This window comes from Schistocerca piceifrons, chromosome 11, assembly GCF_021461385.2.
Source record: "Schistocerca piceifrons isolate TAMUIC-IGC-003096 chromosome 11, iqSchPice1.1, whole genome shotgun sequence".
Classification (NCBI taxonomy): domain Eukaryota; kingdom Metazoa; phylum Arthropoda; class Insecta; order Orthoptera; family Acrididae; genus Schistocerca; species Schistocerca piceifrons.
The window spans coordinates 167,820,859-167,833,221 of NC_060148.1; the positions used below are offsets into that span (position 1 = coordinate 167,820,859).

General features: G+C 48.8%; 1 protein-coding gene across 1 annotated transcript in view; it reads left to right on the plus strand.

The window, feature by feature from the left end:
- Positions 1–12,363, plus strand: part of LOC124720231 (poly [ADP-ribose] polymerase tankyrase-1-like) — a 105,941-nt gene that overhangs the window by 44,222 nt on the left and 49,356 nt on the right. The window contains exon 2 of the mRNA XM_047245551.1: positions 10,632–11,205. Coding sequence (XP_047101507.1) covers positions 10,643–11,205 — 563 coding nt within the window. The 5' untranslated portion in view covers positions 10,632–10,642. The remainder of the gene's footprint in view (positions 1–10,631; positions 11,206–12,363) is intronic.

The window sequence follows — 12,363 nt, forward strand, 5'->3', positions numbered from 1 at the left end:
GCTAAGGATCCCACACCGCGCAGCAATATTCTAACAGAGGACGAACGAGTGTAGTGTAAGCTTTCTCTTTAGTGGACTTGTTGCATCTTCCAAGTGTCCTGCCAATGAAACGCAACCTTTGGCTCGCCTTCCCCACTATGTTGTCTTTCCAACTGAAGTTGTCCGTAATTTTAACACCCAGGTACTTAGTTGAATTGCCAGCCTTGAGAATTGTACTATTCATCAAGTAATCGAATTCCGACGGATTTCTTTTGGAACTCGTGTGGATCACCTCACACTTTTCATTATTTAGCGTCAACTGCCACCTGCCACACCATACAGCAATCTTTTCTGAATCGCTTTGCAACTGATACTGGTCTTCGGATCACCTTACTAGACGGTAAATTACAGCTTCATCTGCGAACAATCTAAGAGAACTGCTGAGATTGTCACCCAGGTCATTTATATAGATCAGGAACAGCAGAGGTCCCAGGACGCTTCCCTGGTGAACACCTGATATCACTTCAGTTTTACTCGATGATTTGCCGTCTATTGCTACGAACTGCGACCTTCCTGACGGGAAGTCACGAATCCAGTCGCACAACTGAGACGATACCCCATAGGCCCGCAGCTTGATTAGAAGTCGCTTGTGAGGAACGGTGTCAAAAGCTTTCCGGAAATCCAGAAATACGGAATCAACCTGAGATCCCCTGTCGATAGCGGCTATTACTTCGTGCGAATAAAGAGCTAGCTGCGTTGCACAAGAACGATGTTTTCTGAAACCATGCTGATTACGTATCAATAGATCGTTCCCTGTTGTCACTTTAAATTACTCTGGGGTTGTCATCTTGGAAAATCAGGTTTTCTGCCTGTAATCTGCGTCGTAATTGGACGATGTTTCTATGACGTAATTCGCAATCTTCATGAGGTGCTCCCTGAGGCTGAATTCAGTGTGGGCTGGGTCCAGTATTTACGTCTATTTGGGACTAGGCCGTACGTCATTGCTCCCGCGTTGCGTCGAGTGCTCCGTCCGAAGTTACATGCTGGCCAGTAGCAGCAACATGTACATCCATACTCCGCAAGCCACCTGACGGTGTGTGGCGGAGGGTACCTTGAGTACCTCTATCGGTTCTCCCTTCTATTCCAGTCTCGTATTGTTCGTGGAAAGGAGGATTGTCGGTATGCTTCTGTGTGGGCTCTAATATCTCTGATTTTATCCTCACGGTGTCTTCGCGAGATACACGTAGGAGGTAGCAATAAACTGCTGGACTCCTCGGTGATGGTATGTTCTCGAAACTTTAACAAAAGCCCGTACCGAGCTACTGAGCGTCTCTCCTGCAGAGTCTTCCACTGGAGTTTATCTATCATCTCCGTAACGCCTTCGCGATTACTAAATGATCCTGTGACGAAGCGCGCTGCTCTCCGTTGGATCTTCTCTCTGTCTTCTATCAACCCTATCTGGTACGGATCCCACACTGCTGAGCAGTATTCAAGCAGTGGGCGAACAAGCGTACTGTTACCTACTTCCTTTGTTTTCGGATTGCATTTCCTTAGGATTCTTCCAATGAATCTGTCTGGCATCTGCTTTAACGACGATCAACTTTATATGATCATTCCATTTTAAATCACTCCTAATGCGTACTCCCAGATAATTTATGGAATTAACTGCTTCCAGTTGCTGACCTGCTATACTGCAGCTAAATAAGGGATCTTTCTTTCTATGTATTCGCAGCGCATTACACTTGTCTACATTGAGATTCATTTGCCATTCCCTGCACCATGCGTCAATTCGCTGCAGATCCTCCTGCATTTCAGTACAATTTTCCATTGTTAAAACCTATCGATATACCACAGCATCATCCGCAAAAAGCCTCAGCGAACTTCCGATGTCATCCACAAGGTCATTTATGTATATTGTGAATAGCCACGGTCCTACGACACTTCCGTAGTATTTCCCAGGCGTACCAGCTGATGGAGATTGCGGGTTATACGGCCGAAACGTAGTGCAAGAACGACGCGAGTTACTGGCAGAAAACCTGATTTTGGCAACACGGGGTAGCAACGCGGTCCAGGGCACCTTGTCACGGTCCGTGCGGCACCCCCTGTTGGAGGTTCGAGTCCTCCCTCGGGCGTGTGTGTGTGTGTGTGTGTGTGTGTGTGTGTGTGTGTGTGTTGTCCTTAGCGTAAGTTACTTAAGTAGTGGGTAAGCTTAGGGACCGATGACCTCAGCAGTTTAGTCCCTTAAGACCTTACCACAAATATCCAAAAATTTACCTGATTTTCGAAGACGGCAAATTCTGAAGGTCCATTCTCATGTTTTAGTATATCGTGCTTTAAAGGAATAGAAATACATCAGTTTGATACAAGACAGTTAATATCAAATTCATTCTATTCCTTTCCTAATAATAAGTTCCTTCAGTGACACGAGCAATTCACATACAGACAACACTTCAGTTGGCACTGAGTAACCAAATAGTTATCTATTATTGCATGAAGAGGTGAAGCAGCAATACACACTCATTTTTCAACAAACTAATCAAAATGATCGTAGAAAATATATAAAACGAAAATAAAAGTTAGTGTCACTTCAATAATGTTCATGTGTGGAGTGTTTGTTGGCCAGTGGAAGTGTTTAAACACAGTGTGTTCCTGGGGCCACTCTGTAAGCAATGCTGGACATGTGCGGTGTCGCATTGTCCTGTTGGAATTGCCCAAGTCTGTCGCAATGCACAATGGTTCAAATGGCTCTGAGCACTATGGGATTAAACATCTGAGGTCATCAGTCCCCTAGAACTTAGAACTACTTAAACCTAACGAACCTAAGGACATCACACACATCCATGCCCAAGGCCAGAATTCGAACTTGCGACCGTAGCATCAAGGTGGTTCCGGACTGAAGCGCCTAGAACCGCTCGATCATAGCGGCCAACAATGCACAATGGACATGAATGGATTGAGGTGATCAGACAGGATGCTTACATACGTGTCACCAATCAGAGTGGTATCTACACATATCAGGGGTCCCATAGCACTGTGACTGCACATGCCCCACACCATTGGAGCCTCCACCAGCTTGATGCGTCCCCTAGTGACACGAGGGTCCATGGATTCATTAGCTTGTCTCCATACATCCACACGTCCATCTCCTCGATACAATTTGAAGTGAAACTCGTCCGACCAGGCAACATGTTTCCAGTCATCAACAGCCCAGTGTCAGTGTTGACGGGCCCAGGCGAGGCGTAAAAGCTTCGTGTCTTGCAGTCATCAAGGGTATAAGAGTCGGTCTCCGAACGCCCATGTCGATGATGTTTCGTTGAATGCTTCGCACGTTGACACTTCTTGATGGCCCAGCATTGAAATACGCAGCAATTTGCGGAAGGGTTGCACTTCTCTTGAGCCGGCCGCTGTGGCCGAGCGGTTCTAGGCGCTTCAGTCTGGAACCGCGCTACCGCTACGGTCGCAGGTTCGAATCCTGCCTCAGGCATGGATGAGTGTGATGTCCTTAGGTTAGTTAGGTTTAAGTAGTTCTAAGTTATAGGGGACTGATGACCTCAGATGTTAAGTCCCATAGTGCTCAGAGCCATTTTGATTCTCTTGAGTCGGCGTTTGTCCCGTTCTTTTCCGGCCACAGCGATGTCGGAAATTTTATGCTTTACCGGATTCCTGATATTCGCGGTACACTCGTGAAATGGTCGTATGAGAAAAAAGCCACTTCTTCGCTACCTCGGAGGTGGAGTGTCCAACCGGTCGTGCGCCGACTATAATACAACGTTCATACTCACTTAAATCTTCATAACCTGCCATTGCACCAGCAGTAACCGATCTAACAACTGCGCCAGACACCTGTTGTCTTATAGAGCCGTTGCCGACCGCAGCGCCGTATTCTGCCTGTTTACATCTCTCTGTGTTTGTATACGCATGCCTGTACCAGTTTCTTTGGCGCTTCAGTGTAGTATTGCCGACTGTCAGACTCTCAGTTTCTCATTTATCGAGCGTCTGCGACTCTCCCGTTGAGAATGGTCGCGCAGTGAAATACACTACTGGCCATTAAAATTGCTACACCGAGAAGAAATGCAGTTGATGAACGGGTATTCATTGGACAAATATATAATACTAGAACTGACATGTGATTACAATTTCACGGAGTTTGGGTGCATAGATCCTGAGAAATCAGTACCCAGAACAACCAGTTCTGGCCGTAATAACGGCCTTGATACGCCTGGGCATTGAGTCAAACAGAGCTCGGATGGCGTATACAGGTACAGCTGCCCATTTAGCTTCAACACGATACCTCAGTTCATCACGAGTAGTGACTGGCGTATTGTGACGAGCCAGTTGCTCGGCCACCATTGACCAGACATTTTCAATTGGTGAGAGATCTGAGGAATATGCTGGCCAGGGCAGCAGTCAAACATTTTCTGTATGCAGAATGGCCCATACGGGACCTGTAACATGCGGTCGTGCATTATCCTGCTGAAATGTAGGGTTTCGCAGGGATCTAATGAAGGGTAGAGCCACGGGTCGTAACACATCTGAAATGTAAAGTCCACTGTTCAAAGTGCCGTCAATGCGAACGAGAGGTGACCGAGACGTGTAACCAATGGCACCCCATACCGTCACGCCGGGTGATACGCCAGTATGGCGATGACGAATACACGCTTCCAATGTGCGTTCACCACAATATCGCCAAACACGGATGCGATCATCATGATGCTGTAAAAAACCTGGATTCATCCGAAAAAATGACGTTTTGTCACCCAGGTTCGTTGTCGAGTACACCATCGCAGGCGCTCCTGTCTGTGATGCAGCGTCAAGGGTAACCGCAGCCACGGTCTCCGAGCTGATAGTCCGTGCTGCTGCAAACGTCGTCGAACTGTTCGTGCAGATGGTTGTTGTCTGCAAACGTCCCCATCTGTTGACTCAGGGATGGAGACCTGGCTGCACGATCCGTTACAGCCATGCGGATAAGATGCCTGTCTTCTCGACTGCTAGTGATACGAGGCCGTTGGGATCCAGCGCGGCGTTCCGTATTACCCTCCTGAACCCACCGATTCCATATTCTGCTAAAACTCATTGGATCTCGACCAACGCGAGCAGCAATGTCGCGACACGATAACAATCGCGATAGGCTACAAAGTCGGAAACGTGATGGTACGCATTTCTCCTCCTTACACGAGGCATCACAACAACGTTTCACCAGGCAACGCCGGTCAACTGCTGTTTTTGTATGAGAAATCGGTTGGAAACGTTCCTCATGTCAGCACCTTGTAGGTGTCGCCACCGGCGCCAACCTTGTGTGAATGCTGTGAAAAGCTAATCACTTGCATATCACAGCATCTTCTTGCTGTCGGTTATATTTCGCGTCTGTAGCACGTCATTTTCGTGTTGTAGCAATTTTTATGGCCAGCGGTGTATATTAAGTGTACTAGACCAGCTAGTTAATTACACGAAAATTATATCAGCAACAACCAAATCAATTTAGCAAAACAGTTCTACTAAAAATTCTCTCAGAAAAACTTACGGGTGGCTTATTTCAGTTACGTTCTGATTCAGTTTTTCACTCGTCGGCGAAGGCACAAATCTGCACAAAATTCGGCATGCAACGCAGATAAAATACACGTTGCACTGTGCGCTTCACAAAACGAAAAAACGTAGTATCCTGTGACATATATTGGCCAACTCATACAAATACCTGCGTGTAACACTTTGTGTGGATGTGAAACGGAATGATCACATAGTTTCAGACTTTGATTTATTGGTAGAATACTGGGGAAGTGCAATCAATCTAGAGAGGAGATTGCTTATACATCACTCGTGCGAGCTGTTCTAGAAAACTGCTCAAGTGCGGGGAGATCTGTACCAGTTAGGACTAACATGGGATACTGAACATATACAGAGAAGGGCAGCACGGCTGATACAGGTCTGCTTGATACCTTGGAGAGTCAGCGATACTGAAGAAACTGAACTGGGAGGCTCTTGAAGACAGACGTAGGCCTAACCTAGCCCAAGAAAGTGTGTTAAAGTTTCAAGAACCAGCTTGAAACGGTGGCTCTAGGAATATACAGGGTGATTGTAATAAAAGTTAAACTTTCAAGCCGCTGTAGAAATAACACCAATGGTCAGAATGACGTCAAATTGCAACTGAATATTATCGGAGAAGGCGGGGAAACGTATGGAAAAAGAAAAACAGATAGTTACAAAATGTAGCAATATAATTTAATTGTAGTCGACAGCAAATGACAAATGAATCTTACAACAATGCCTAAGGTGTACGTTTGACATAAACCGAACTGTACTACCCAGCGTGCGTGGGTGTACAGGTGTGATACTGTTAGTTACGTAAGCCCATCCACCTCGCCAAGGTCATATCACATCTGATGGGATAAATCGGTTTTTAATTGTCCCGAAGCCAAAATCCGCATAAAAAGCATCATTAAAATTAAATCGGGTTATTAATTTCCGTGTGACTGGCGCAAACTATGTTCTATATGCTGTCCACCGTTTTCTGCAACAAGTTGAAGCCCAGAAACAACATGTTCCACAAGTAATCTTGCTGTTTCCCGAGTCAACTTCAGAATGTGTTGTGTAATGCGTGCCTTCAATGCAGCCAAGTGTCCAATCGGAACACTGAACACAACATATTTCAGATAGCCCGACAGCCAGAAGTCACACGGATTAAAACCAGGTGATTGGGACGGCCATGCTATAGGGAAATGGCGGCTGATAATTCCAGCATTTCCGAAATGACGCTTCAGCATCTACTTAACTGGATCTGCAATGTGCGGAGGTGCGCCATAAAGTCCAGTGTTCAAAGTGCCGTCAATGATAACAAGAGGTGACCGAGACGTGTAATCAATGGCACCCCATACAATCACGCCGGGTGATACGCCAGTATGGCGGTGACGAATACATGCTTCCAATGTGCGTTCACCGTGAAGTCGCCAAACATGAATGCGACCATCACGATGCTGTAAACAGAACCTGGATTCATCCGAAAAAATGACGTTTTGGCATTCGTGCACCCAGGTTCGTCGTCGAGTACACCATCGCAGACTCTCCTGTCTGTGATGCAGCGTCAAGGGTAACCGCAGCCACGGTCTCCGAGCTGATAGTCCATTCTGCTGCAAACGTCGTCGAACTGTTCGTGCAGATGGTTGTCGTCTTGCAAACGTCCGCATCTGTTGACCGAGGGATCGAGACGTGGCTGCACGATCCGTTACAGCCACGAGGATAAGATGCCTGTCATCTCGACTGCTAGTGATATGAGGCCATTGGGATCCAGCACGGCGTTCCGTATTACCCTCCTGAACCCACCGATTCCATGTTCTGCTAACAGTCATTGGATATCGACCAACGCGAGCAAGAATGTCACGATACGATGAACCGCAATCGCGATGGGCTAAAATCCGACCTTTATCAAAGTCGGAAACGTGATGGTGCGCATTTCTCCTCCTTACACGAGGCATCACAACAAAGTTTCACCAGGCAACGCCAGTCAAGTGCTGTTTGTGTATGAGAAATCAGTTGGAAAGTTTCCTCATGTCAGCACGTTGGTGTCGCCACCGGCGCCAACCTTGTGTGAATTCTCTGAAAAGCTAATCACTTCCATTTCACTGCATCTTCTTCCTGTCGGTTAAATTTCGCGTCTGTAGCACGTCATCTCCGTGGTGTAGCAATGTTAATCGCGAGTAGTGTGTGTATTCTGACACATACAGCGCCATCTATTCATCAATTTTCACACTTTTTTCTTCTGCCGCACATTTGCCCCTTCTCCTATAATATTCTGTTGCAGTTTGACGTCATTCTGACCAGTGGTGTTATTTCTACAGCGTTTTGAAAGTGTATGGTTCAATTGGCTCTGAGCACTATGGGACTTAACATCTGAGGTCATCAGTCCCCTAGAACTTAGAAATACTTAAACCTAACTAACCTAAGGACGTCACACACATCCATGTCCGAAGCAGGATTCGAACCTGCGACCATAGCAGTCACGTGGTTCCAGACTGAAGCGCCTAGAAGAGTTCGGCCACCCCGTCCGGACTTGAAAGTTTATGATTATAATGACCCTTTACTACAACCCCCTACGTATCCCTCACATAGGTGCCGTGAGGATAACAAGAATAATTACTGCATGCACAGAGGCAGTCAGTCATTCTTGCAGTGCTGGATACGTGAATGGAATGGGAAGAATCCCTAATACAAAACTGTTAAGGCGTTCGTGGCCACTTGTTGACAAACTGCCTATTGGCTTCTGTCTCGGGTTCTTTGGCCGACGTTCATCTAATGATTTTTCTGACGTTTCGCCAGCACGACTGGCTGGCACTGTCCAAACTTCACCCTCCATCGCCGGTAGTGAACTGGAGTCCAGCTCGCGGGCGCAGACTAAATGTACCTGGCGCGCCAACGTCCCAGGGCTTCTCCGCGGTCATTTCCGGTGCGGTTCTCCTCTTGCTACGTGCGGCAGTCATTCGCTGCAGCACGGGAAGCCAGGATCCGTTTACCTTAAGGCTTTCCTCTTTCTTGTTGAAACTGTTCGCGTGTTTTTGTATTTCTACAGCTTCGCTGAACAAGCGCGTGTGATAGCGCTTCTCTACAGCCAGAACTTCCGTGTCGGCGAATTTTATTACGTGGTCGGTCTCATTCAGTGCGTGCTCTGCCACGGCCGATTTCTCCACCTGCCCCAACCTGCAATGTCACTTATGCTCTTTGATCCTGGTGTTGATGGATCGTCCAGTCATTCCGACATAAACTTTTCCGCATGTGCACGGTATGCGGTATATTCCCGACATTGCAAGTGGGTCTCTTTTCTCCTTCGCCGACCTAAGACACTCTTTGATCTTCCTTGTCGGTTTGAAAATCGTCTTTACGCCATGTTTGCGCAATATGCGGCCGATTCTGTCCGTCACTGTGGGAATGTATGGCAGACAGGCCGTACCCGACATTTCTTTTTCTGATTCCTTACTTCGCCGAGTGTTTGGCTCTGTTACACTTGTAATATAATTTGAGGAGTACCCATTGCTCCTCAGGACAGTTTCCAGGTGTCGCATTTCTCGTCTGAGTTGTTGAGGCTCACATATTCGTCCTGCTTTCGTTACGAGCGTACTAATCGTGCCTCTTTTCTGGCTCGGGTGGTGGTTTGACAGTCTGTGCAGGTATCGGTCCGCGTGTGTCGGTTTTCGATACACGCTGTGTCCCAGGTTTTCGGCGTCCCTTGTGACCAGCACACCTAGAAATGGCAGTTTCTTGTCCTTTTCTACTTCCACGATAAACGGATCCTGGCTTCCCGTACTGCAGCGAACGACCCTCGCAGGTAGCAAGAGGAGAACCGCACCGGAAATGACCGCGGAGAAGCCCTCGGACGTTGGCGCGCCAGGTACATATATACAGGGTGTTACAGAAAGGTACGGCCAAACTTTCAGGAAACATTCCTCACACGCAAAGATAATATGTTATGTGGACATGTGTCCGGAAACGCTTACTTTCCATGTTAGAGGTCATTTTATTACTTCTCTTCAAATCACATTAATCGTGGAATGGAAACACACAGCAACAGAACGTACCAGAGTGACTTCAAACACTTTGTTACAGGAAATGTTCAAAATGTCCTCCGTTAGCGAGGATACGTGCATCCACCCTCCGTCGCATGGAATCCCTGATGCGCTGATGCAGCCCTGGAGAATGGCGTATTGTATCACAGCCGTCCACAATACGAGCACGAAGAGTCTCTACATTTGGTATCAGGGTTGCGTAGACGAGAGCTTTCAAATGCCCCCGTAAATGAAAGTCGAGAGGGTTGAGGTCAGGAGAGCGTGGAGGCCACAGGATTGGTCCGCCTCTACCAATCCGTCGGTCGCCGAATCTGTTGTTGAGAAGCGTACAAACAAAAAAAATGGCTCTGAGCACTATGGGACTTAACATCTATGGTCATCAGTCCCCTGGAACTTAGAACTACTTAAACCTAACTAACCTAAGGACATCACACAACACCCAGCCATCACGAGGCAGAGAAAACAACTGGCCCCACCGGGAATCGAACCCAGGAACACGGGAATGGGAAGCGAGAACGCTACCGCACGACCACGAGCTGCGGACAAGCGTACGAACACTTTGACTGAAATGTGCAGGAGCTCCATCGTGCATGAACCACATGTTGTGTCGTACTTGTAAAGGGACATGTTCTAGCAGCATAGCTAGAGTATCCCGTATGAAATCATGGCGGTGAATCGAGGAAGTACAATACATACTGGCGAAACTAAAATGAGCTCTAACATGGAAAGTAAGCGTTTCCGGACACATGTCCACATAATATATTTTCTTTCTTTGTGTGTGAGGATTGTTTCCTGAAAGTTTGGCCGTACCTTTTTGTAACACCCTGTATATATATAGTCTGCGGCCGCGAACTCGGCTCCAGTTTACCAACGGCAATGGAGGGTGAAGCTTTGACAATGCCAGCCACTCGTGCTGGCGAAACGTCAGAAAAATCATCAGACGAACGTCGGCCGAAGAACCCGAGACAGGAGCCAATAAGCAGTTTGTCAATCCCTAATAACTGGAACAATGGGATGTTCCTTCTGCCGTGCACTTCATATTGGTTTGTAGACCATAGGTGTAGATGTAAGGGCAAAAGGCTGCTCAGTGGCGCCGTGTTGCAGAACTGGCGACCATGGCAGGCAACAAGAAAGCCCAGGAGACGGCAGCCGAGGACCTGGGGGCGCTGCTGGACGCGGAGGACGGCGCGCTGGTGACGCTGGTGGCGGGGCGGACGCGGCTGGTGGTGCACCGGGCCGTCCTCGCAGCCAGGAGCCCCGTCTTCGAAGCCATGTTCCGCCACGACACGCTGGAGGCCAGCAGCGGCGTGGTGAGCATCGCAGACGTGGAGGGCCCGGCGCTCAGGCAGCTGGTGGCCTACGTGTACACGCTGCGGGCCCCCAGCGTGCCCGGCACGGCTGCGCAGCTGCTAGCGGCCGCCGACAAGTACGGCCTGCTGGAGCTGAAGGCCCACTGCGAGCGGCAGCTGGCCGCCGAGCTGGCCGTGGAGAGCGCGGCGGCCACGGCGGTGCTCGCCGTCAGGCACTGCTGCCCCAGACTCGCCCAAGTGGCCGTCGCCTTTGTCGAGGCCAACTCCCAGGTCTTGGCCACGCAGGGGTGGGCTGACGCGGTGCGCAGCCACCCTAAAGATGTTGTCGAAGTGAGTCGGCTGATAGCTGTGACTTCAGCGAGATCCAGGTAAGAGAAATGGAGAGAGAGAGTGTGACAGAGAGAGAGGTATTCGTCCAGATATCTCGTCTGTACCAGAGCTGATAGGGGAATCCTTTGTATCCGTGAAGCCTCAGTTCTTTGTAGAGCATTTAGAGGACAAGTTTTGGGAGGTGGAGGGCTTGTCCAAAATGCGCTCTGGGTCAGTTTTGATAAAAAAGGCATGCTCCGCCCAGTCACGCAGGTTACTTGCTTGTGACAAGTTGGGGGATGTTAACGTTACCATCACACCACATAAGAGTTTAAATATGGTCCAGGGTGTTATTTTCCATAGAGACCTTCTTTTGCAGTCTGACGACGAGCTGTGCGCCAACTTAGAGCGCCGGGGTGTACATTTCGTCCGGCGCGTTCATCGGGGTCCGAGGGACAATCAGGTTGCTACCGGTGCCTTCATCTTGGCCTTCGAGGGTGATACATTACCGGGAAAGGTCAAGGTGATGGTCTACCGATGTGACGTCAAACCCTATATCCCTCCCCCGATGCGGTGCTTCAAGTGCTGGAAGTTCGGCCATATGTCTTCCCGCTGCACTTCCAGCCTCACATGTCGAGATTGCGGACGCCCATCTCATCCTGATACTCCATGTGCTCCGCCTCCCATCTGTGTCAACTGTGGAGAGCCTCATTCACCTCGCTCGCCAGACTGCAGGATCTTACAGAAAGAACGCAAAATCATGGAATATAAGACCCTGGACCGACTGACTTACACTGATGCTTAGCAGAAATTTGAACTGCTACATCTCGTGCGCATGATGGCATCTTATGCCTCAACTGTCACTCCTGCTCCAGCTCCTTTAGCTGCACCACAAACAGTCAGCACTCAGAGTCAGAGGACCTCACCTGCCCCCTTGACGATGGGGGCCCCTTCTCTCGCTGTTGCTCCCAAACAATCTACCTCGGGAGCAGCACCCACTAAACCAACGGGGACACCAGTCCCCACTTCTAAGCCGGAGAAGCGTAAGTCTTCTTTGGCTTCTCTCACTCGGAAGAGATCCCTTGGGACACTCCCTTCCCAGGTTCCTACCAGCGGCACAGCAGACACCAACCAGTGGCTGAAGAAGCCACAGGTCACTGGTCGTCGAGCTTCGCGATCATCTTTGGTCCTGGAGACTGACTCCAAAAAGCCCTCTC